The 23655-nt window shown below is 36.0% G+C and overlaps 1 protein-coding gene across 1 annotated transcript in view; it reads left to right on the forward strand.

The window, feature by feature from the left end:
• The first annotated feature begins 1075 nt into the window (after positions 1–1075).
• DIP2 (disco-interacting protein 2) overlaps positions 1076–23655 on the forward strand; it is a 110637-nt gene continuing 88057 nt past the window's right edge. Inside the window, exons 1-3 of the mRNA XM_066404141.1 lie at positions 1076–1235; positions 5116–5220; positions 22303–23617. Of these exons, the coding sequence (XP_066260238.1) occupies positions 22429–23617 (1189 nt within the window). The 5' untranslated portion in view covers positions 1076–1235; positions 5116–5220; positions 22303–22428. The remainder of the gene's footprint in view (positions 1236–5115; positions 5221–22302; positions 23618–23655) is intronic.

Genomic DNA, 23655 nt, shown 5'->3' on the forward strand with positions numbered 1-23655 from the left:
AACATTATCTAACACTCGCTTGAGAAGTTACTTTAACGTGGTTAAGCAAGGTCAATAAATCTGCACATTGTCACTGGATTACAGATTACAACTTTGATGGCTATTAGTTTTCGTTAGTTCAGGTTAGTGGAATATCGTTAAAGAGTTGATGGTGGCAACTCATTGGGCCGCAACGATGCTACATTTGCTTTCGTCAGTAACACAATTTCTAATACTGAATGGGATGTGTTTAAGTAATTATAAAATGCATAACCCAAAACGTCACTGATTTATTATTAACCCGACACTCCACAAGGATAAATATTCGAATAATTATAAAATTTCCAAGAATCAAATCCGAAATAATTTAGATGTTTTTAAAAGCATTTTAATTATTTTTGTGAATTTTCAGTGACCTGATTTTATTAATCTATATTGAAATCTCAAATTATATAAAAAAAATTGTATTTTTTACTTCCGAATGAGGAACGATCAGGCTTTTCAATACGCATTAAAACTTTTCCGGAATTACAATAAAACGCAATTAGATTAGTGTTGTAACCGGAACCAATCGTAGCCATCAATGCCCCAGTAAATATCCGTTAATTCATGTAAGTAGTACTGTGAAGCTAAGAAATTGCAAAATTAAACAAATTCATTTCCTTAATCGGTTGTTACGGATCCCCAAACTCTTACATAAACCCGTAGATTAATTTGCTTCGCCGCGGACCTGTATAGATTGCCACGATAACCCGTCTATGGTGTACGGTGCAGGTACCACCCAATCCGATCGGCCTTTCTTGCACTCTACAGGGTCCTCCTTTAAGTATACATATTCACTGAGAAGTCCGAAGAATGTCTCTTTTAAATAAATAGTTTTGGTACCAATGTGGTACCAAAAGTATTTTTAAGCAGAGGCACTACTCGCAAATATTAAGGGCAGTTTGCTCTTTGATTGAGCTAAAAGAGTCTGAAATATGTGGTTGTACCCTGTACTGCGGTACCACAGCATCACTCTCTCCCATCGAAGAAGAAGATCCCCGCCCGACCCCCCCCCGATCAGCATGCGAAGCAGTACCAATGGCAAAGACAGCTAAACCGAGCTAGTCGTACCTCAGTTAACCGGTGAGCACTGCCGAGGTTCCGCGACTTTACTTAAGTTAAGCCGTGTTTGTTGTGGTTGAAGTTTGGGTGGTTCTCTTGTGATAAGTGCGGATATCGCCTGAATACCCTGGATTAATGGGTGATCTATAGTGGTTAGTGTAGGTTATGTACCATACAGTGCAGTTGCATTCAGTGCTAACACCGGCGAATTTGCTTAAAATGCTTCCAAATAGTCCAGAATTTTTCCTGTTTGTCCATCTGGAAAATCACCACATTGAAATGCAAAATAGAGAAATAGTAAAAATGAATATTTTTGCCCGACAGCATTAGCATATTTGCTAAACCCCGGTCGGTCGCATCATAAACAAGATGGATCACTATTTAAATCTCACCGTTTTGATGTATCATTCGCATTGTTGGTTGTTATGTAAGGCCGCTCCACCTTAAATCTTGTTCAAACGTCTAATCAGTTTTACGACACTTCGGGGCACTTCATGTGTTTTAACTGTTGAGATAACAGTGTCGCAAGTGGCTTTTAGGGTGGATAAATCAACATCCCGCCAGCGAGAACACCAGGAATTTTAACAGAAAATTGAGTGCTTTAATTGGCCTCAATCGATAGTTTTTTCCGGTGAATATGCTTGTTCATATTTTTTCATTTACTTTATTTTTTTGTTTCATGGGAGCACATCTTTATGCCTTTAATTCCCAGTTCGTTAAAAGCCAATTGAAATTCTACAATGTCGAAACATTGTTTATAATTGTTATTTCTCGGAACTTCAGAGGTTTACTGATGCTGATAAGAATCAAAAAATGTAATTTCTTCGGTATCTCGTTTGAAATAAGAAAGTTTTGGGCACATAAAGAAAAAAGCGTACATTTGGTAATATTTCCATTGTCATTGAATCGGGAATTACATTTAATCTCCCTGTAGGAAATTTAGTAGTTTACAATGGTAATGTTTTCCAAAGCCGTTTCTTGAATATTTAAATGTTCTCATACTTATGAACTACATTATATATATACGTTCTAAGGGCAGTATTAGATAGCGTATCATTATGGTCGTCTTAATTACGAATAGCTGCGCCACAGGGGCCTCGCATGTTGCAGCTCCAACTGTAAACACGCATCAATGTTAGTTTATGAGCCAATAATAATAAAATTGCTAAAAAATGTTATTAGAAATTTATTATTATGAGTTTGCAGCTATTATAGGTTGTAGTTTTTCCAAGAATTTGTTACTTGTCGATGTTAAACCGAGGATTAATTTATTAGGTGTTTATTAATTATTGAGAAATAGAAGATTTTTTTGTAAATGGATCGCATATATCCATTACAAGTAGTCCTAAAACCAGGATTATTCATAACGCTAAATCCTATGATTTATTTGCATTGCAACAGAATTGTGCTTGTGACTATTCACAAGCACAATTTGTTTACGTATGTTGTTTCGGACAAAAATTAAGTTTTAGGACCATGAATTAATGATATCAAACTGGATAATCCATGTCCAAGTTGTCTTCAGGCAAAAATGACAGTGATAAATGCAAATCCGCTGTGGTGTTAAGTTTACGTTAAAGCAATTGTAACTATTTAGAAGTTTTCGCCAGTTTGTTTCCTAAATTGGATTCATCCGATCATAATACTCGTAATAATAATTATAGTCTGGGTAAAATTGGTTTGTTTTTCTGCAGTTGAGCACATTGCAAATCTGCGGTAATGCATTAGTTTATATACCATATGCAAGACAATGGTTACAATTTTGAAATTTTTCGTTAGTCCATATTTTTTCGCATTATGCGGTTTCCAGCTTCACTTGGGGGTCCACCTTATTATTGTTACATTATTGAGAAATAGACGATTATGGATAGCTCTTATTGGATAAGTTTAGCGATTCGCAGCAATTCGAATGACGATGGGCACATCTTGAAACATTGGCTAAAAACTTTTCGTGTATAACTCTTCGCAAATCTGCATTAATGGTTCATGCAATGACACTAGTGAAAAATCACCTCCGTCCAAATTTTTTTTGCAGTTTGCAGCTCCACCTGCACACCCGCCTTCGTGTTCATGATAATTACCTCAGCCTTGAGGAAAAGGCCATTATATGAGCAGCTCTTCTTACATAAATGAATTCGAAGTAAATACGATCGTCACAGTCTTGGGAAATTTGATTGGAGTTGCTTGTTGCTCTGCAGGTTGCAATTCCATTTTGTTCGGTTTGTGAGGAGACCATAATGGTTATAATCTTGAAAAATAACCCCTGCCGATTTTTTCCAATTCACACGTTTTAAATTGCGAAAATGAAAAAGAAATTAATTGCAGTTTCATCTGCGCGTTTACTCAGTGATTAGTTATTACTATGACATTTGTTACAATCCTGACAAATATACAGCATGAAAAGATCTTCATAAAGTAATTAACACGAAGTGAACTGTTGCAATCATGTTTATTAAGATTCACATCGCCAACTATTAATTTTTTACACTCTTTGGAAAGTTACTTTGTTTCAGTTTTCTCCTGTTTATACGCGTGGTAATTTCCGAAAATTTCAATTTTCCATAATTCGAGATGGATTTAGGTGGTCAGAGAGAAATATGAACGATAGGTCGAAAGTTTCCACTGAAGAAAAATTTCATTGAAATTTTTGGCAATAGATATTTTTAACCACCGAAAAATGAAACACAAATCTTAAGGAAAATTTCTTCGCCCAAGCTGCAAATCCAATAAATTTTCACAATCTTAAAGAATAAGTTGGCAGTAGCCATTCAGTTTATGAATAGATAATAATTGTTGCAATCTTGAGAATTGAGAATCTTGAGAAATCTTATTCATGACTGCTATTTCTTAGCATGGACTGATTACAGTGTTTAAACTAAGGTCATTACAATTATTTCGTAATATACAAGTTTACATGTTTTATGTATAGCTTATGACCCAATAATGGAGTTCTTTTTCGCTCAACTGAGCAGCTGTTGGTTCCATCGAAGTTTTGTTTATTCGGTAACACGGTTGAACACGTTATTATAAAATTTTCGACAGTCGTAACTGCGAGTTCATCCATTATTCGCAAGATAGCAATAATAGCGAAATTTGTGTTTATACAACCATGGCTTAGTTTTTGGTCGGATGACTTTTGTACGACCACTGTGATCAATGTTCGTTTTAAATTTTAAACAAGCACGTTACTGTGTCTGAATTAAATCAATTTCACATTAAATCGGTTCTTTAAAGAGGCGTGAAGTATCAAATCGAATATACTATTGAATTTAATTGAAGACGTGCCCGTATATTTTTTCACTGAAAAGTTTTTTCACTTGGTTATTTTCTGAATAAAATCATTACCGACTTAAACTTTATTGTAATCCCATGTCTCTCAAAAAATCGCACTTTGTTCTATTGAGAGAAAATTAACAAGTAACGGTCCATCTCTATAGTTGCAGTTACGAAACCTGAAAGACCCGGTACCACCGTCTGTCGTGGAGCAGATTTTGCGATTGTCCTTTTTTAATTTCAATGTGAGCTTTACAGTTAGGTACTGCCTGGGTATTCACCAAGTCAGGCAACTGTCTTAAATATTCATGTCTTCAGTTTATTTAATTTCGTTTTCGCTTGAGTTATTTAATGTTGATTACCGGCCGATTTAATTTAGTAGCGTCAGTGACCAAGCAATTTGGTCTGGGAAACTATGATTGGAAAGTTGTGGCTAATAGGGCAAATTTCACTAGTCTGACGGTTATGGAAAAATTATTGATGGAAAGCGTTTGTTCATGATCTACTGCGAATATGTTGCTCAATGTCAGCTATGTCATCAATAACAGTTTATTGTTATGGGTATTAATACGCATAAAAAAACTAATTGTTATTCACAGTTTCATGGAACATGGGAGCATCAAGGGCGTTTTGAGCACGAGTTTACGCATTTTTTGCAACTGCATGCATAATATATGGTTATCAATAATGGAGTGGTAAACAACCACGATGCAAATTAACACTGTCATGATAATTAAATTAATATATTGTGTTTAATAGTGGGGATTGGCTCAAGTGGACACAATAATTTTTGGATTTTTCAACTGCAAGAAGAATGGGAAATTCCAAAGTGGCAATGTAAAAGTGCTTCAAACATTGTTTATGGTAAGTTGCAACCAGCCATTGCAAAGCAAGGTTGTGCTGTCGCAATATGACCTCCGGTTTTTTTCGGAAATTAGATTAAACACAGACACAATTTAAAACCTAATCTAGTCACACTTGCTAGAAATAAACAAAAAACCGCATTATAGTCACCATTTCTTGCTTGATTACCGGCACAACCTTGGCTAACCCTCGTACTAATCCCTCTAGGCAAAGACAACGAGGTTTAATTTGGTTGGATGGGATTACAAGTGTCCCTTTATGGAAATTTTTGGAACAACATCCATAAATTTGGAGCGGGTCGGTATACCTATTCTAAAAGCGTTGTTGTTGGGGCTTGTTGATTTTGGTGCTCACGACTTTACAAAGTCTTCGATGTAATTTAAATTCAGGCTCTATTTCCCGTGCCCAAATTAATAAATGGATCTCAATAGCTTTTGCATCTATCACTTGTTTTCTGTGCAACTCCCTTCGCCACATATCGTGAAAATATGCTAAAAAGTCGTATGTCTACAGGTAATGAGGTCCATTTAATATGTAGACAAGACATATTTACTTTCATGCATACAAAAATTATTGTCAATTATTCATTCTATTAGCTGGATTTTCTGTGTAATTCAATTTGTATCGAAACACCTTCCAATTGGTCTGCGGCTTGTTTTTTGCTTTTAATAAATTACGCGTAAAATTGAAGTCAATTTGAATTGGCAATTCGAGTGTAAAGGGAGGAAGAGAAATTCTTTGGTATTTCTCAGAATTACTTACTTAATCCTTATTACCATATACCAGATCGTTTATGGTTGGTGAATTATAACGTGCACCATTAAGCAAAGGAAGTGTTAATACGGAATGAAGGTAGTAAAGAGTCATTTAGTGGTCAAAATGAGACATTTACGGCAACATTATCCGATGGCAATCTAATTAATTTCCCCAATTTTGTTTGTAATTTGGAATCGTGAGAGTTTAGGTTTGTCCAGGCCTTCAGTGGACAGTTTCTCCCTATCACATGCTCGCCCTTTTTTTTAATTTATTCTGTTTTCGTTACTTATTTCTACGTCTTGAGCTCTCAATTAAACAGTGATGTAAGCAATGCTGTATTAAATTTTACTACCTGAAAATATTATGAATTTGTTTAATATTCAATGACAAACTTAATTTATTGTTTCACATAAAATCTCAAATATCCCCTTGTTCACATGGCGACTTCTTAATACGCTTCAAAATTGTCACATTTACAATATGTGGGAAGCAGAGGCGTACTCAGGCATGATTCAGGGATACATTTTTTAAAATCACGTAGGTCTTTTATTTCAAAATTGTTTCAGCATTATAAATAACTGAAGCCGTACTGAGGCATAATTAAATGGCGATTTCTCAATTCAGTGTTTTACATCATTTTCAAAAATCATTATCTTTTAAACATAACGATTTTATTTCTAGAATTATTGCGTTGTGTGCTTTAGAAAGTTCAAAATGGTAGCATTTACTGTATATAGAAAATTGATGGCACAGTGGTCTACTATACAAATTAAACGAATCTCAAACGCTAAAATATCTACTTCATGTTTCCAAGAAATCTACCTGAAAATAGCCAATTAGGAATTCGAATTGAGGACACTCTTTCTTTCCCTTCTTCTCCTGACCAAGGGTTCCCTGGGTGATCGCCGTTTTCATCCTTCTTTTATAATGGGTATTGTCACGATGTACATAACCATGAGTTACAGGACAAACAAATCCACCCTGTGTACACAGGATTACCATAGAAAGTTTTTGCCTCATCCCAGTTAGATAATATTTTTTATGTTTTCCTTGTTGCTTCTACAATTTTATTTACGAAACATTTATTTGAAATTAAAAGATGACATTTTCTCTGTGCTATGCTTTTGTGTTTAACATCCGAGACTTTTCTCTTTTCCGTGAAGGGTTTTTCCGAAATTCTGTCGTTGTTTCTCACAGGTCTGGACGGGATCTTCCCAGCAAAAAAATTAATGTTTTAAATTAGAAAAATTTATACAACAACTTTTTATACTGCGATAATTAATAAATTTCAGCGCGTGCCAAGTTTAGAAGTCAGTAGGCGTGCTTTACTCAACTGCTAGTCAATCTCATTTAGAGAATAATAATAAATTACAATTATTGTATTACGTATTAAAAAAAAGTGAAAGTCATTTCGTCGGGAACGCAATTACGGCGAAGGTTTCAAAGGTATTTTTTAACCATTTCGTGTTGGTTGTCAACCCACGCAACATACATCTAGTAACAGGCGACAAAGACCTGACATTTCAGTTCGAAAATTGGAATTAAGCACAATAGGGACTACGCTGCCTTTACTTCTTCAAAGATTTGCGCCTGCACTTGTATTGGGAAACGTATTAACAGTAAGAGAAGTACTAATAAACTTTGCTGGATTCATGAAGACATCGGAATTGCAAATAACCGATATGGAAGTCTAAACACAGGGAGCAAAGCAATTTAAATAATAAATTATTTCCAAGGAACTATGTTTATACATTGGTTGAATTTCCTTGCTTCATTACTATTTAAATTTATTTGAAGCCAAGTTGAACGGACATTTTACTTTATAAATACAACTTCCAGATGTTTCGATAACTATAGTTACAAGTTTATTGAAAACCGTTGAATATTAAAGAACAACTTGTATGATCCAACACTCGATAACCATTCCTGTAGATGCCGGATATGTAATACAGGAAGGTTGATTTTAATACACGCATTTTTACTCGTGTAAAACATCCGTAGCTAAATGCAAAATTCTGCTTATGAAACCGTTTCGTGAAACTCATCAATATTAATACATACACTATGGACGATAATAGAGTACTTAACAATATCTGGCACCAGGCGGCGACGCCCCATTCTCTCCAAGGAGAATGCCAGAAGATATGTGTTCTCATTATTCTCCATAGGAAAAACTTTGAATTAATATTGAGGAGATCGTTCATCTAGAAAGCTTTTATAGGCGCTCAAAAAAAGTTTAATTATTGGTATGATAACAACCAAGGGGTGTGCTGAACTTCCTTCGGCAAATTAAACAAGCTCCTGAGGATCATAAGGCACGTTTCATAACCCCACCCTATCGGATCCGTTCGTAATCTGATTAGTTGTACGTATAAGCGCGTTTGGGGATGATTTATGATGACTTTCCGAAATTATTTAACACCCAATAGCGCAGTTTTCATGGCTGCAGCAGTCAAATAAATCAATGAACTCGGCTGAGTGAGGGTAATAATGTAATAGTTCATGAAGTATTCCAAGAGAAAAATTCTCTGTGCCATAGAGATATAGACAATTCGGTCAATTTTCTAATATTGTATTACGTTTAATAGAATTATTATTAATAAAAAATGGAGAGAATTTCTTTGTTAAGGCCTGTGCAGGTTAATCAAAATTCTAGAATATCCGTTAATTTTGAGAAGAGAACCAAGATTATTGTCTCAAAATTCTAAAATGATTTTTTTGCTCAAAAATCAGCAATTTCGCTAATTAAAACTTGTCTATTGCGGATACTTAAGTATAAATATATAGAATGCTTTTCTTAATTTTCTTATATTTTTTTCTGCTCAAATATCCTGAGCAGTCGCAGAAAAGCGCATACTACTTACAAGGCCAGCTCAAACTTTCTCATATTGTATATTTATTTTTGATAATAAACCTGACAAAATTGATAATGTTGAATTGACTATTTTGAACAATTTTGAAGATACCAGAAATTGGTATGAGAGAAGTCCATAATTTGCTGCTTCCCATAATTTAAAGATCTTAAGAAAACTGAAACGAACTTTTATCTTTCACAATCTCATCTCGTTATAAACTTCTTTGGGAAATTCGCAGTTATTTACTTTACCCGTCTTTCTAGTAGTGCAAACAAGCCTTAATCCTGCAATCAGCAGTGTCGGATCTGGGATCGAAATTAAAGGCTAATCTAATTAATCCGCTGTTGACACGCCATGAGTCAGTTCCTCTGGATCTGGGTTAAATGGAAGTGCACATCAACTTTTAAAATGCATTGATTTGCGAACTTCCGGATGTTAAAACTGTAATTGGATTTATTTATTCGGAATAAGCTCCAAATTACTGCGGCCATGAAAAACCCGAAATAACATGGATTAATTGAACCGAAGTCATGTACATTGGTAAAGCAATCACAACCATGATATAGTGCAATATGAATTTGATGAGCTTAGTTAATGAAATTACCGCATGTAGTGTTCGATTTTGTTATTAAAAATTCCTTTAATTGCTATCAAAATAAAACCTCATTCAGTGGCGTAGGAATTGCGAAAGAAGGAGCAATTAAGTGAGTTTAATCACTCGAGGTATCATTAAGGTGCCAGCCAATGATTTTTATCGATCGTTCTTAGGTGATTGATGAAAGTCGTTTAGGTGCCACACTTTTAGTTCCACTCGCAAACAAGTATCGTTCCTTCTTGTCGAGATTTGATAAATTGCCAGTCGCAAGGTTGCAGCAACAATTACTATTAGTTAGTTTAGTTCTTGTGCCGACAACATTTCCGAGAAAGTTTCCGTTTTGCAACAAATTCGAAACTTGAGTAGTGCACCTAAGTAGCACCTCCTTAAATTGTTTTTCTTCTCTAGCGAGAGTTTCCTCTATAGTTTCAGATTAAATTCCCAGTTTTATTTGCTTTCTGATAAACGCATTTTGTATAAGTTCGTCTTCTCAGTTTTATGTAAATTTTGTTGTTAAACCAACGATATCGTAAATAATGTGAAACTCACTATTCTATGAGTTTTACGACTTAATATCTGCCAAAATCATTTCCTAATTTAAACTTTACTATAAAGAGAATAAATGGACAGGACATTTGCAGTTTGAGCACCCAGTAAAGTTTCGAGTGTCATTCGTTATTATTGTATTATGTGTTAATGGGCTTTTACTGAAATTGTCCACGGTAAAGCTTTAGATTCAGTAAATGTAACATTTCATGAGAATAGCAGTCAGTTAATTTCAGTTTATAATAATCCCAAAATCAGGGTAATTTAAGTTTTAGAAGCCTAGGAGAAATTGGAGTTCAGTTCAAACTTCCAAATTTATAATGAAGATTCCATCTGGAGGAATTTTAATAGCTGTATAGCTGTACCAGTGGAATGAACCAGCAACCTGGGTTTGTGCCATAATGTATGCCATTATATTCCGGGACCTCAGATTATCGAAGAAACGTAAAAAACTACAGTTAAAAAATAAATTCTACTTCAAAATTGCCAAATTTCATGATATCCCAAGATCAACAAGGGTACTGTTTGCATTTATACTGAAGACATTTTGCGAACTCGCCCTGTTTGTCAAACATTTTTGGAGTAACTGTTGACATGATGACAGTATAATTTACTCCAAACTTCCATTTTCATACAGGCACAATTTTTAGATTTTAAGCCTTCAAGCTCAATTTTATTTCAATTTCTCATACCCTCCTGTGTTATGTATCTTCAAAACTTCCTTATACTGAAACTCAAACAAGGACCAATTCTCACATAAACCCCACGCAACATGAAAATTTACACGCATAAATAATAAATATAAAGTGCAGACTGAAGACTACAATGGCTTCACGACGGTATAAATATTTACGCAACGGTATTACGTGGACGGTACCCACCAAAAAGTGAAACCGAAATGCCAGCAATGCAACAAAAGACTAATGGAGGAGTGGTCCCTTTTACTGTTTTTGTTTGCGTGCCAATATCCTATTGATCAGTCCATGTTTAATGATTGACGCTAATATTTAAGTACCATTACTAGAGAAATATTGCGCAAATGGTTCTTGCGCAGGAAAGAAAGGAAATTTTGGACATGCAAGTCTTCAGACCTCCTTTTCTGCTGCTAAAAGAGCGATTAATGAACATCGCTTTGTCACATCACGTAAGCACAGCATTAAACTAGCCGTAACCTTATTAGAGGTACTAGTCGAGTTCAATAATGTGTTTTTTAAATGTCGAACATTCCTAAGCCTTATTTATTGGTACGACCGTCAATTAAAATGGAAACGTATGAAGCGATTTAAGGACGAAATTAACTTCCTGATGGCTATAAATCTGGCAGTATTATTAATGACATGTGTTGAGTAAGCCCTGATTGTCCACTTTCGTAATGGTAATCTATTTGATAACTAATTTATAGGCAATTTCGTCTAATTATCCCAAACTAATTTGGCACAAATCAAAGCTGCACATTTGTTAAATTTTTTTATTAACACCATTGAAATTGTTGGGTATTATCATCCTTTCAATTTCACAAGAAAGCCGCTTCAACTCTACCAGCAGATGTTATCGCAGCTGATGTTCTAATTAAGCTTTATTAAAACCCTTTATCAACTCTTGACTACTTGATGCTAATATAGGTTTCCCTACAATGGCAGAAACTGCTACAGTCATAATGCGAATTAATAGTCATATCTAATACTGAAACAGTTTAATTGAGATGTGAATGCATACAGTCATGTTGGACCCCGTTGGGCTCAGTTCCAATAATGAATTTCCTGCCCCAGTCAATATGTGTTCCGGATATGGCAGGAGGTAAATGAATTATACAAGTTTTCGATGGCATAATGCACTGTTGAGGAATGTTTTTTGCAAGCAAGTAGTTGTTAATTTCACAATGAAATTGCTTATTCATTTTTTCAGTGAATAAACTCCCATGTGGACCGTACCAAGAGGAACTTGCCCAATGAACAGTAAACGTGCCCTCATATTTTTTAAATTTTCATTTCGTCTCCATGTAGTTTGCAGCGAAATATATTTCTCACAATTCAGGATTCGTTTATGTTAGTCACTCTACTTTAATATTTCTTATAAAAAGCATTAAAGAAATTTAAATTTTCTAATGATTAAGGATGATGCCTGTAAGGTAATTGTGTCACTGCGGCGCAATTTGAATGGTTAACACGTTCTTATTAATGAGAATGCAAATTTAAAATAATAGGTTTACGCTCCAATTACCGGACCAACGACGTGTGTTTACCGCACTTAACTAGCCTGGGCCTGAAGTGGTTATTTAAGGAAAATGAAACTGAAAGAATCTATTTGAATGTCTTTAGAACAATCACGGAGACATCGGATTGATATTAAGACATAAAGAGAAGGATGACTGAACTCAAACTTTAACGTGCATATTACAATAAGAAAGTGTAGAAAGTTTCCTGATTTTTGACCCGGAACGACATTAATTACGGGATTTCTAAATTTTTTGGTGTGTAAACATGAAGTTTAATATAGGAAGTTCTCCCCGAAGCTGAGGTAACCTTAGGGAAATTAATCTGGATTGTGATGAATTAGATGATGGTAATCATAAGGAAGTTTGCAGATTTTTGAGTGACTTGGAATGAGATTAAGAAGGATTTTCCACATCTAAAAGCAAGATTTTATATAGCAAATTATTCGAAAAACTGAGTTAATTATACCGAACGTAAACAAACAAACATCAACATACAAAATTCTCAAAAAAGTTAAATTAATTCTCAAAAAGGAAAAATTAAACAAAATTGAAAAAGTAGGTGGAGCAGCGAAAGGATCCGCTTAATTCTTAGCTAGCCTTAAATCTTTAGATATAAATATGTGATATTTATGAGCCTATTAAACATTTCAACGTTTTCAGAGGAATTCTTATTTGTCTCTCTAAAGTCAGGGAAGAAATTAAATAAAAATGCGATTTATCTATTTGAAAAAAAAAGCGTGTTTTATCTCTCTCATGACATTTCATCGGCATTTTCTGCCCAGTATAATTTCATTTCTTAATTCGTGATATTCTCTCTCTCTCTCTCTCTCTCTCTCTCTGTCATTCGCAACATTTAGCGAACTTTTTTACCAGGCTTGCGCTTTTGAAAACTTACTTTAAAAATAACAGTAAACCTTAATTAAAGTACCATTAAAACACCCAATGAATCCCGCCTAATATTCGAATTCGTTACCTCTAATTACTTTTACTGCAACCGCTGCAACATTCCCTCGCGAAAAGGAAAAATCTAAATATTCCCAATATCATGGCTTCACCAAATCCCGATTTTGCAATTCTCTTTCTAATGGCAAAGAAGTGCATCCGTTATATTCATGTACTAGTCATTAATTTCCATATGGAAATAATCAAGCGTCATGCGGTGTGCGACAGATGCGAAGACATCATCTGTGCCTAGCAGTTATAAGGTTCTTTCTAGCCGGCATTTACATACAGTTACCTAATGTACAGGACACTTTATGTAATACCCTGATGGTCAACTAAATTTCAAATTCCAAGTCCAGCATCAACCCAATTGGGATTTTAAAATCCCATAAAACCATTATAGGCGAAAGACAATAAACTTGGACATACATCGTTTAAATTACATTTATACGTAACAAAATTTACATACTGGTTTCTGAGTGTAGCCGTTCTGGGGAACACCTACAAGTAGTTCTTTTTCGAGAAAAGATCGATTTTTTGCTGCTTTGAGAAATGAGTTCGCTCCAGTTTAGGTGCGTTTAATAAGACGAAGGCCACACCTATGGGGGTTTTGTCGTTGAGTAAAACGTGCTTGTTCTTCGGTTTAAATAGACCTAGAAAAAACTTCGTAATTTTATCTTGGACAAAATCGAAATATATGGATTCTAGTCTTCATGGAATACCAATATACAGGGTGCCCCGAAATTAAAAAGCAATACTTTAATGCCAAATTCTATGGTCAAAAATGAAGGTGTCTCAAATTGGCAAACGCTTTGTAAATGAGGTACACACGAGATGTTAAAATTTTAGCTTTTTTTAAGATTCATTCTGGTAGCCCCGCAAACTCTAAATATACATTACATGTTGTACTTTATATGTAGATACTTATACTGAAAATGACCAGTGCGCTTTCCCAGAAGGGTTTTTAAACCGTTCCGAAACATTTTCCTGGTGAGTTGAAACAATTCTTATAAAGCCTCATTGAGACTGTTTCCTTATAAATAAGCCAGTGGCATACTTTGTTTCGACAAATTTTTCATCATTAAGAAAATAAATTTCTTCACGTAATACTGTACCTTATGTTTTTAACTTATATCACCTTCGTTATATTGTAGAATATAAAGAATGGAAATTGGCGTTAATTGTTCGTTAATTTCCCGACACCCTGTAGAAAGCGCGAATTCATAGGTGTATTTTTTATTGTTCGATACATGTGGAGGAAGTTCTTGGTTCCCTCTTGCTTTTTCTACTACCAATTGCCCATTTTTCTCAACATCTAGGACTGTTGTTTAACATACATATTGGCACCAAATTCCTTCAAAACCGATTTCGATTTCGCTATTCGTTCGTCGACAAATTAAAACAGAAATTTTCTTGTTGTGTTTAGGTGCCAATAAAAAGGTAATGAAATGGGGAAATAACGCTCTAATGAAATTTTTTACTTGCAAATAAATATTTAAAGCGAAGTGAATTTATTGCTTCGAAAACAACTTTTTAAGATATTTCTGCCACTTAACGTTCTAGAAGCGATTGCCAACAGTTCGAATTATCTAATTATAAGTTAGCTCCAAGGAACAGCAAGAAAAAACTTAGAGAAAGCACAACAATTTGTTAGGTTTTTAAGCTCTGAGTTTAATAAATTATGAAAGTTTCACAAGGGTCGAAATTCTTGTGAAAAAGTTTGTTTGTAAGTGCATTTAAAGAGCCTCCTCAGCTCATTGGAACTGTTAAACGCGATCATGTAACACCAACACGATCGAGGTTAAAATAATGGATAAGTTAAATGAGTAAATTCATCCATTGTTATATCTGGTTACATAATCTTGGCAACAATAGCAAATGCACATGCATTTATGTTTTTACGTAAAATATTCACATACATATTATGTGTGTGTAGTCATGCCTTAACGTAATCATTTATGTGGGAATAGTGTTTCTCATATATTGTACTACCTGTGCTTAAGTTGACATAATTTTAGAGCTTCAGATCTGTTTTTTGTTGCGTCGAATTTTGTCTTGATCTTTTAAAATTTAGGAAAATGTGTTTATTATTTATTTCAGCTGCATTTCAATTATCTTTTGAATCATTAAAAATGATCTTTTCAAGCGGATGATAGTACCTTAAGGCTGCGTCTGGGAGCTGGTACCTGGGTACCTATATTACAGGTTCACACTTTCGCCTTAGGGTAAACGCACCATCCACGCAATAAACTATTAATCTTCTCGTTCTCCTCTCGTATCATGCCGTTCTTAATGTGTGTATTTATGTCTCGCGGGTAACGTCTCGGGGCTTAAGGGCTTCTTTGAATATTAAAATAATGAAATTATGACTTATTCCTCTACTTTTCGTGGCCATTTTGAATTGCTCTGTGCGGTCCTCTTCTGGGAGATTTCTTCGGATTTTATGGCGATTTCTTTCTGCTTTTATTTCGCCCTTGGGAGACCTATTTGTTTCATTGCTGTAAGTGGCTGTAAGTCTGTGGTTGAGAGAAAACCAAAGGAGATAAACGAAGGAAGGTGAATTGAAGTTTCAATAATGAACATCATCTACATTTAGAAATTGAGGAATAGCGACTCGTAGCTTTGTGATGAGTGTGCTCTATTCTCTACACGTATTTCAGAGGGCGATAGCACTCTGCAAAGTAATGAAAAAAATGCTAATAGACCCATGATCAAAAACACACCATTTCTAGTATACAGGGTGGCGAAGTTTCACATTTCTTCTCATTATCTTTTATATTATATTTTGTAAATATCTCCTTGCTGATATGTTACAGCCTCTACAATGAGTATCTTCTATTTGTGGACAAATGTGCCACAAATAGAGGATACTCATCATTCGCAAAAAAACTTGAACTCCTTAGAGTAAGAAGGATTTCGAAGTTCCCTAAATTCCAACGATCGAATTCTAATCTCACTCCAGTCCAATTCCATAAATTTTAAGTGTATTACAGAACCCACATACAATTTTTCCTTAAACCTGAAAGTAGACACATCTTGGAAAAACTGAAAAAGGTATTGGCACAAGTCAGTGGAATTTTGCAATTTTTCTTGCTTTTTACAAATTGGAGAATGAATTGAACAGTATACGCAATCACGCTGAATAGTTTTAATATGAGCCTTTCCTTATGGAATCCACATAATATCAAACTCCTGTGTGTTCTCCCAATGTTCCTTAGGCTATACATAACGTTAGAGAATAAATATAATCACGTAAGATATGCCTTCATGCTCGCTTCATAAGTACAGTTGTTTTGATTGCCTCGAGTTTGGCATATATTAAAAAATGGTGTATTAAACCGAAAGAACGGTAAAAATGGCGCCGTTAGGCCTTAACAGCACGACTCGGAATTCCTAAATATCCGTGCCATTATACGCTTTTAATTACACGTAATTATGCGGTAAACGGAAAGGTGAGATAAATTGTGGGGGCATGGAAAAAGGTCGGAAGCAAGGACGTTTAGTGCTCGAGCATTCGCGGATTTGGTGTTATGACCTCTTGGCTTAATGTGACTTCTTTTTTCGTTTTTTTTTTTTTAATTCTTTTTGCCCACGTTGCGGTTACAATCAGTAATATCTTACTACAACACTTAATCAAAACATGTCAAAGTCATTGGCTTAATCTCGGCTCATTATCTGCGAATCAATGCCTTCCACAGCAATGCTAATAATAACGCACAATTAAGTGGCAATTTGTATTTCAATTTTCAATTTTAACAGGATCTCTTATTAGCATTGGGAAAAGCTTTATGTTCTCACGTTAACGATTCGCTCCTTATAAAGATCAGCAACAATAAATTACTGTTAGCAATACGACTTATGGCATCCATGCGAAGCTCCTTTGTTATCGTAAGACGACTTTCTTCCGATTGGCACATTTACAAATTTCAAACAACATTGTCTGAGCCCAAAAAACGAACTATTTATGGTCACGAAACGGCAATAAATGCGGATGTGCACTTGGCGGTTTATTTAATTAAAATGTACATCTAGGAAATTCTAAATCGTTTTAGCTTCGATCTGGTTCTAAAAAATGCATGAAGCTGCATTCGTGCCCTTCTGGACACGAAATGCTGCCATGAAAGTTTAAGGACTTTCGAGGACCTGAAGGCATCAGCTACTTATGTTTATTGGAGGATAAGAGTGGCGTTCTAAAAGGCACTAGAAAAGTTAAATTTGCTTTTAAAAAGTATAGAGATATAGGAATCAGCTTGAAATGCAAGCTAAAGTACCGTAAAAGGCATGTTCAGTTAACAGGCTTTCTCTACGGGACGTTATAAGGGACAGTTTTTCTAAACGTAGGTAATAAAGCTTTAATCAACTTAAAAGGTCAGGCTGTTGCTGTCCCAGTTTCAGTATTAAAAACTACTTTTAGGAACAGCTGCAACTTCTTCCAATTTCAAAAACCAAGTGTTTTTTCTAATCTACCTTCTACGCCTTTGATTTCGACTTTTCAAAGATACCCTCATTCCCCTCTAGTCACGTACTTGTACGAACTAAGACGTCAGGTTATTACTAGTAGAAATTCAGTGGCGTACTCAAGGTTTAAGGCTACCAAACCTTTCTTATCTCAAAACAAGATATGCGGGGTATTATTGCATTTTTCAATTCTATGGTCATTTGTAAATGTTTTCCACGAAGTATGTGCTGTACTTACCTCCAACTAATTTTGAAATATAGGCGTATATTTTTGAATTTTTTTCAACTTTTATAGCTCCATAACGGTTTGAGATAGAGCAAAACGGATCGCCCTGTCTCCGTCTAAGTTTCGCGAAATCTATCAAGTAACATAATTTTCATAAAGTAACAACATTTTTTGAATGCTACAAAATTATTTCATTTTCAAACTTATTGTTGCTTCCTTGAACGTTCAATGGCAAGATAGAGCGTGCAATAGACCGTTTCTCAAACGTTTCTAAAAACGTTTTCAGAATATCTGTTGCATAAGAACCAAGCATATTCTAGCAGGATTAATTTTCCTAAAGACAATTACATGACAATAACAAAAAGAGATAATGAGATAAAATATATTAGACCGATATTCAGCGGTTTACGTAGTAATTTCACGCTTGAAGAAAAAGCCTGATCTTGACCAAGCTCGCCGTTAATAACGAGAGGGTAAACCGGATCGGTTAAAAGGTTAAGTGCAATTTCCGACCTTAGTTTATAATATCCTCCATTATTTTAACAAGCTTTTAGGTTTCTCCATTTTTGTTCATTGCCGAAGTTACAATTTTCTGGCTCTTCAGTGGTAGTTAAAAATTCTAAGTATATTAAGGATCCTTGTGTACGGATTCATTATTATTGATGAGATTGCTTTCTAATTCCTTGTTCCTGATTATTTTAAATAAACTTCCGCGCAATTAAATGCTAAATCCAAGCTCTTACCGGCGTAACTATTTCCTATCTTTAATGCAAAAAATATTCCAAAGAAAATTTTCCCATCGGGCATTTTATTTACTTACATCCTTGTGCTACAATGACTCCTATAATAAATAACTTTATAATGAAGGCACGAGAGCGAAAATTACAAAGTCAAATCCTCAGGTACCACTACAAAGCCCCTCATTACTGTCCTAACGGATTGGTTAGTTAAATTGGCCGAATTAATGATGGTCAAGGAGCTGTGAATTTTCGAAAAAGTTGCTCCCACGGGAAGTGGAAATCAATATTCCAGAAGTGTATGAGCTGCCAACATAAAGCTCGAAAACCCCAGAATATAAAACGATCCTACTGAACTGGTGACACGTATAACGTAAATCCGTTCGAACTTATTTATGAGGGAAATTTTCCGCGATTATAGAGCAATAGAGGCCATGAATATAATGGCAATAAGGGCTTCTGCAAAGTTTCCTAGGGCAACTTGAAGCCTCACATGAGGCGGACCATCAAAGAGAGGCTTAACAACCCATAAAAAGTTGGCTTTTTGTGCCGTTTGTCGTGTCGTGGCTGTAGAATAGTTTCTTTCACAAGATTTTCCCTTTGCAAAATGGTTCGTCCGAGGCTAATTACGTTGTTAAAAGAAACCGAAGCGAATTTAACATACATAGTCGTTTCTCATTTCCTTTTGCGCAAATGAAAATGTTACGTAATAGGCCTATGAATGAGTCTCGGTGGGTTTGGGAAAAAAGGAATGAAGTTAATTTATGGGGTTCTGATAATATGTAGGAACAGCGCGAACCTTAGTAGATTCAGTAGAATGCAGATTTTGTGCATAGAATTTGAAAAATACAATATATTTCTTAACAAACAATCCTCAAGTATAAAGGATAAATTAAAATAAAGAATCAAACAGAGAGAAATATGAAAAATCTGAAAATTCGTCCAAACCGCGAAGGCACATTGAACACGAAGGTCCAATTCGCAAAGCTATGTAAGATACATTTGTTCAGGGCATATATTAAAGTTCAAGTACATGCTACTAATTAAGGCAACAAGCCGTGAAGGCTGGCTGGCGCCGTTATGATTTTTAACAACAAACGTAAAAACTCGAAAGTACCACGCGCGGGAACGCCCATAGCGTGAAGATCTGAACGCAAGAAGTGCTTTCCATATATGTAATGTATGTTAGATAAAAACAAATATATTCGAGAACCGTGAGTAAAAGAAGACATACTTACCTTTAAATATTGCGGAACTAGGTACTTCAATAATTATCGAGTTTTGAGTTGGAATGAGCACCATTTTACCACCAACTATTTTGAAATTTTGGCACCGGGCATTTTGGTAACGAGTCATTTCCTGATCTATATTTATATGCCTTTTTTACTGGAAAATTAATTATTTATCACTAAAGTATCTTCTTTTTGACATAAAACACCCTTATGAGAAACGAAATGACGAAAAACTTCTGAAGTTTCGCTAATTTGGATTAATGGATATTAAGGTTGACGCCAATCTAATGTGTAAATATCATCGGTAACATGTAATTAGCAAAAAAAATTTTTAAACCCTTCATAACATTTTATGGGCAATTTGTTGAAGATCTCAATCTTGTTTGATTGATTTTTCTGAATTTTATGGTTTTAACTGTATTTTTATACCAGACTTAGGTGAGGTCGTTAAAAAAAATCACCACATTTACATATTAATTGTGACATAAATTTTAAAGATCCGTTCTATCTTTCGATATACATAAACAAAGGCATTAGCACCATATCTTATTTGTTTATAGGAGATAAATTTTTACGGTTTTCTCGATTAATTCATTAACGTGAAAGCTCGCAATTAACCCGAACCGCCAGATAGATGGTGGTACCAGCAATCGCATACATTACACTCTCATCAATGTGCGAATAATCCTTGCTCTATCTCTACGACATCTCGGAAGACTGATGGATCGAAAATAGTCATAAAAACCCGTATAGTTCCGCGTATAAGGTTTGTCTATATTGATTGCTGCTATTAATCTCCCTAATGTTTACTCTCTTTGCTGCCATAAATGGAAACCAGGTACAATACACGCGATCCTGTGAAGAATGATTGTAGTCAAAGAAGTAGGTATTATTTATTTTCTCACCTCACTTTTCAAATATGTACGGATACATAAATTAAAATGGCGTGAAATCCAGTAGGCAGATACTATACCCGAGAGACTTCCTTTTACGATTTTCTTTCAGTGTGTTCATTCATTGGTCTCAAACGGCCGGTACAATATGTGCCCATGGTAAACTAACGTTTCAAACAGAGGGTCACTCATAAAATAACCTTGTTTGAGTTTTAGAGTCGATGCATGTTGAACTGATGCGATGGTTTATGAGGTGAGATATGACTGAAGACATGAAGGGCAACGATCTGAATTGACCCATTATCCTCCCCGAGATCTCTTCGTGCAACGTTTTTATCTCTATTTACTGCGGCCTTGTTTACCCATAGTTTGAAACATAAAAGATACCTGGTACTTATAGCACGAAGATAAATCTGCTTCAGGTTAAACTGTTCGCTCTCATATATTTAGATTTTGATTTATCGGAGTGTTCAGGTCAATACCTACCATGTTATTGAGGGGAATATAGAAATTACCTTTAGTTCCCATAAAATATCTTTATTAATGCGGCGTTTTTTCCGATTCAATCTTCCGGCTCATTAAAATCGTGTATTTCATTCACAGAATTCGTGGAGGTACGAGTTTAACGAACTTTCAAAGGCCGTTGAACATGATACAGTGTTTGTTTTTATAGCCGTATTTTATGGGGCCCAGGCATTATTTTCTTCTAATTAAGATGATAGTTTTCGTAGTTCAAGCCCGTTATCTTCTGTGGAGATTGCGAGTAGACGAATTGCACTGTAAAAAGTAAATGAAACTTCCTCTCGTAGAACCTAATTTCAAGAGTCGCGTCTCCATAACTGTGTAATCAAAATTTATCCAATTTTCACCAAAAAGATTTACTTTCCCGGGGAAAACATATCGGGCTCATAATGCAGTCTGAAAAGACAAACATCCTGCATCACGAATGCAAATATCAACTCTGCTTCGCATTTAATTTCGTTCCGCTAGAAAATGCAGGGAAATCGCCCTGCTAGCTGTTTTTAGCTGGATAAAATCGGGATATTATATTCCAGGAAAATTAATCCGAACTGGAGATTTTGGACGAAACGAGCGTAGTTGGCGGAAAGTTACGAGGTGCCTTTCCCGGAATTTCGCCTTAAAGTACAGCCAAAGGAACTAACTTGTTGTTAGGACGGAGCTTCCGCTAATTGAATCCGATTTTAGTTGCTTAATTAGAAATGTTGATTACATTCCAATAAACGATCGTGTTTCGAATTCCTGATGGTGACGTTGATTAAATTACTCAGCAATAATTATTGTTTCCTTTGCTGCTCAATTAATTTTTTAATCTCTTCAACGAAGGGCCAAAGTAATCTTGTCTGAAAAGACTCGCCTAGTAAAGTTGGTTGATATTTCTATACCATACTTGACTCGACAATAAAACTGGTTAAAGAATGAATGCCTGACTCGACTCCACATATTTTAGTGTCCTTGATTTTACCATATGCGTGAAGTTTCACTTCAGACTTCGAAGTTGAAGAAGAGGTTGAAAATCAAGTCAACCTATGAATTCCGAATTTCATCCGACCAGGATAAACCTCATCCTTCCCTGGAAACTGTAACCCAAAAAACTCTGTTTTTTTAGATCTCAAAAGATGTCCAGGTCCAAAACAGCCCATCGGGCCCAGCTGCACCCCCATGGGAGTGCTGCTACTTAGAGGAACCAACATGACACCTCCAAAGCAACCAAAACCAGCCCTGAGTTGAGGACATGAAGCCCCTATCTTTCGAGAACCTCCGCCGCCTGATGGGCGGAGGGCGAAAGAAGAAGGACAAAGACGGCTCGTCCTTCAAGAGGAGCGATTCCTTCAAGAGAATTTCCATCAGAAAGAGCTACTTGGACCGGGGCAAGAAAAAAGTGATTCCTAAGCTGGAAGTGGCCACGCAAACCGTCTCCGAGGAGGAATTTTTGGCTCAAATTCCTGAGGAGGTTGTAAAGAAGGTGGACAGTTCAGTGCAGGTCGATAAAGGCGATCTTGGGGCGACCATCAAGGAGACTCTCGGCAGAAAATCTCGGGCTAATAATGAGGGGAATAGTGTGGTGGTATATAGCCACTGGCTGCAGGAGATTAAAAGGGAAGAAGTGCCTGTTAGTAGGCCCAAAGGTTCTGAGAGGACTATAATCTACGTGCCGGCATCTGAGGAAAAAGTAGAAATTCCAGTCATTCGGCAGCTTTCCTCATCTCCAGTATTTAGAAAGAACAACACCTCTTCCACTCATATCTGCCATAGTCCTCCCACAAATCTGCAAAGGAAGGAGAGCAATGATTCTGCAGTGGAAATGTTCCCGTGGGGGGATTCTACAGATGTCAAAAAAAGTCCTTTGGTGAGAAGGAGGTCGCGACAAAGCCCTGGTCCATTATTATTACCCACAGACTCAGGAAGCGAAGAAATGTGTTCTCTATCCATAAGCCTTGGAAGAATCTGGATGGACGCCCCTGCCATGGCCCCGCGAAGCCTAGAAATGCCCAAATCCTCCTCCACAAACCCGCCTCCTGCCCATCATTCCCTGGATAGTGCCTTGAAAGATCTACGTGAAGATCCGATCGTATCAAACCGTCTTCAAAAACGTTCAACCCCACCGGTGACCAGGACGTTAAGCTCGACGAGCAATAACACCAACTCAACGGGATTGTTCTCGAGCAAGGACTCCGGGTTTAGTTTCTCGATTAGTGCGCCCAAACTCAGTGACTTCCACGCCAACTTTTCACCCAATGGATCCAAGGGGGGTTTCTTCCGGAAAAAGTCTAAGCCCAAGCCCAAATTGAGCGTCAGCAGAGATGGGTACTTTAAGAGGACTAGCAGTGCGATTTTGGTAGAAAGCAGGAGAAGTTCGTTGAGAAGGAGCAGCAAGAAGAAGAAGAAGGGGAAGAAGAGCAAGAAGAAAGATAAGGATAGTGGTGAGTTCTCGAGTAGAGTCTTTTGAGATATAGTTTTG

Source organism: Euwallacea similis, chromosome 33, assembly GCF_039881205.1.
Source record: "Euwallacea similis isolate ESF13 chromosome 33, ESF131.1, whole genome shotgun sequence".
Lineage (NCBI taxonomy): Eukaryota > Metazoa > Arthropoda > Insecta > Coleoptera > Curculionidae > Euwallacea > Euwallacea similis.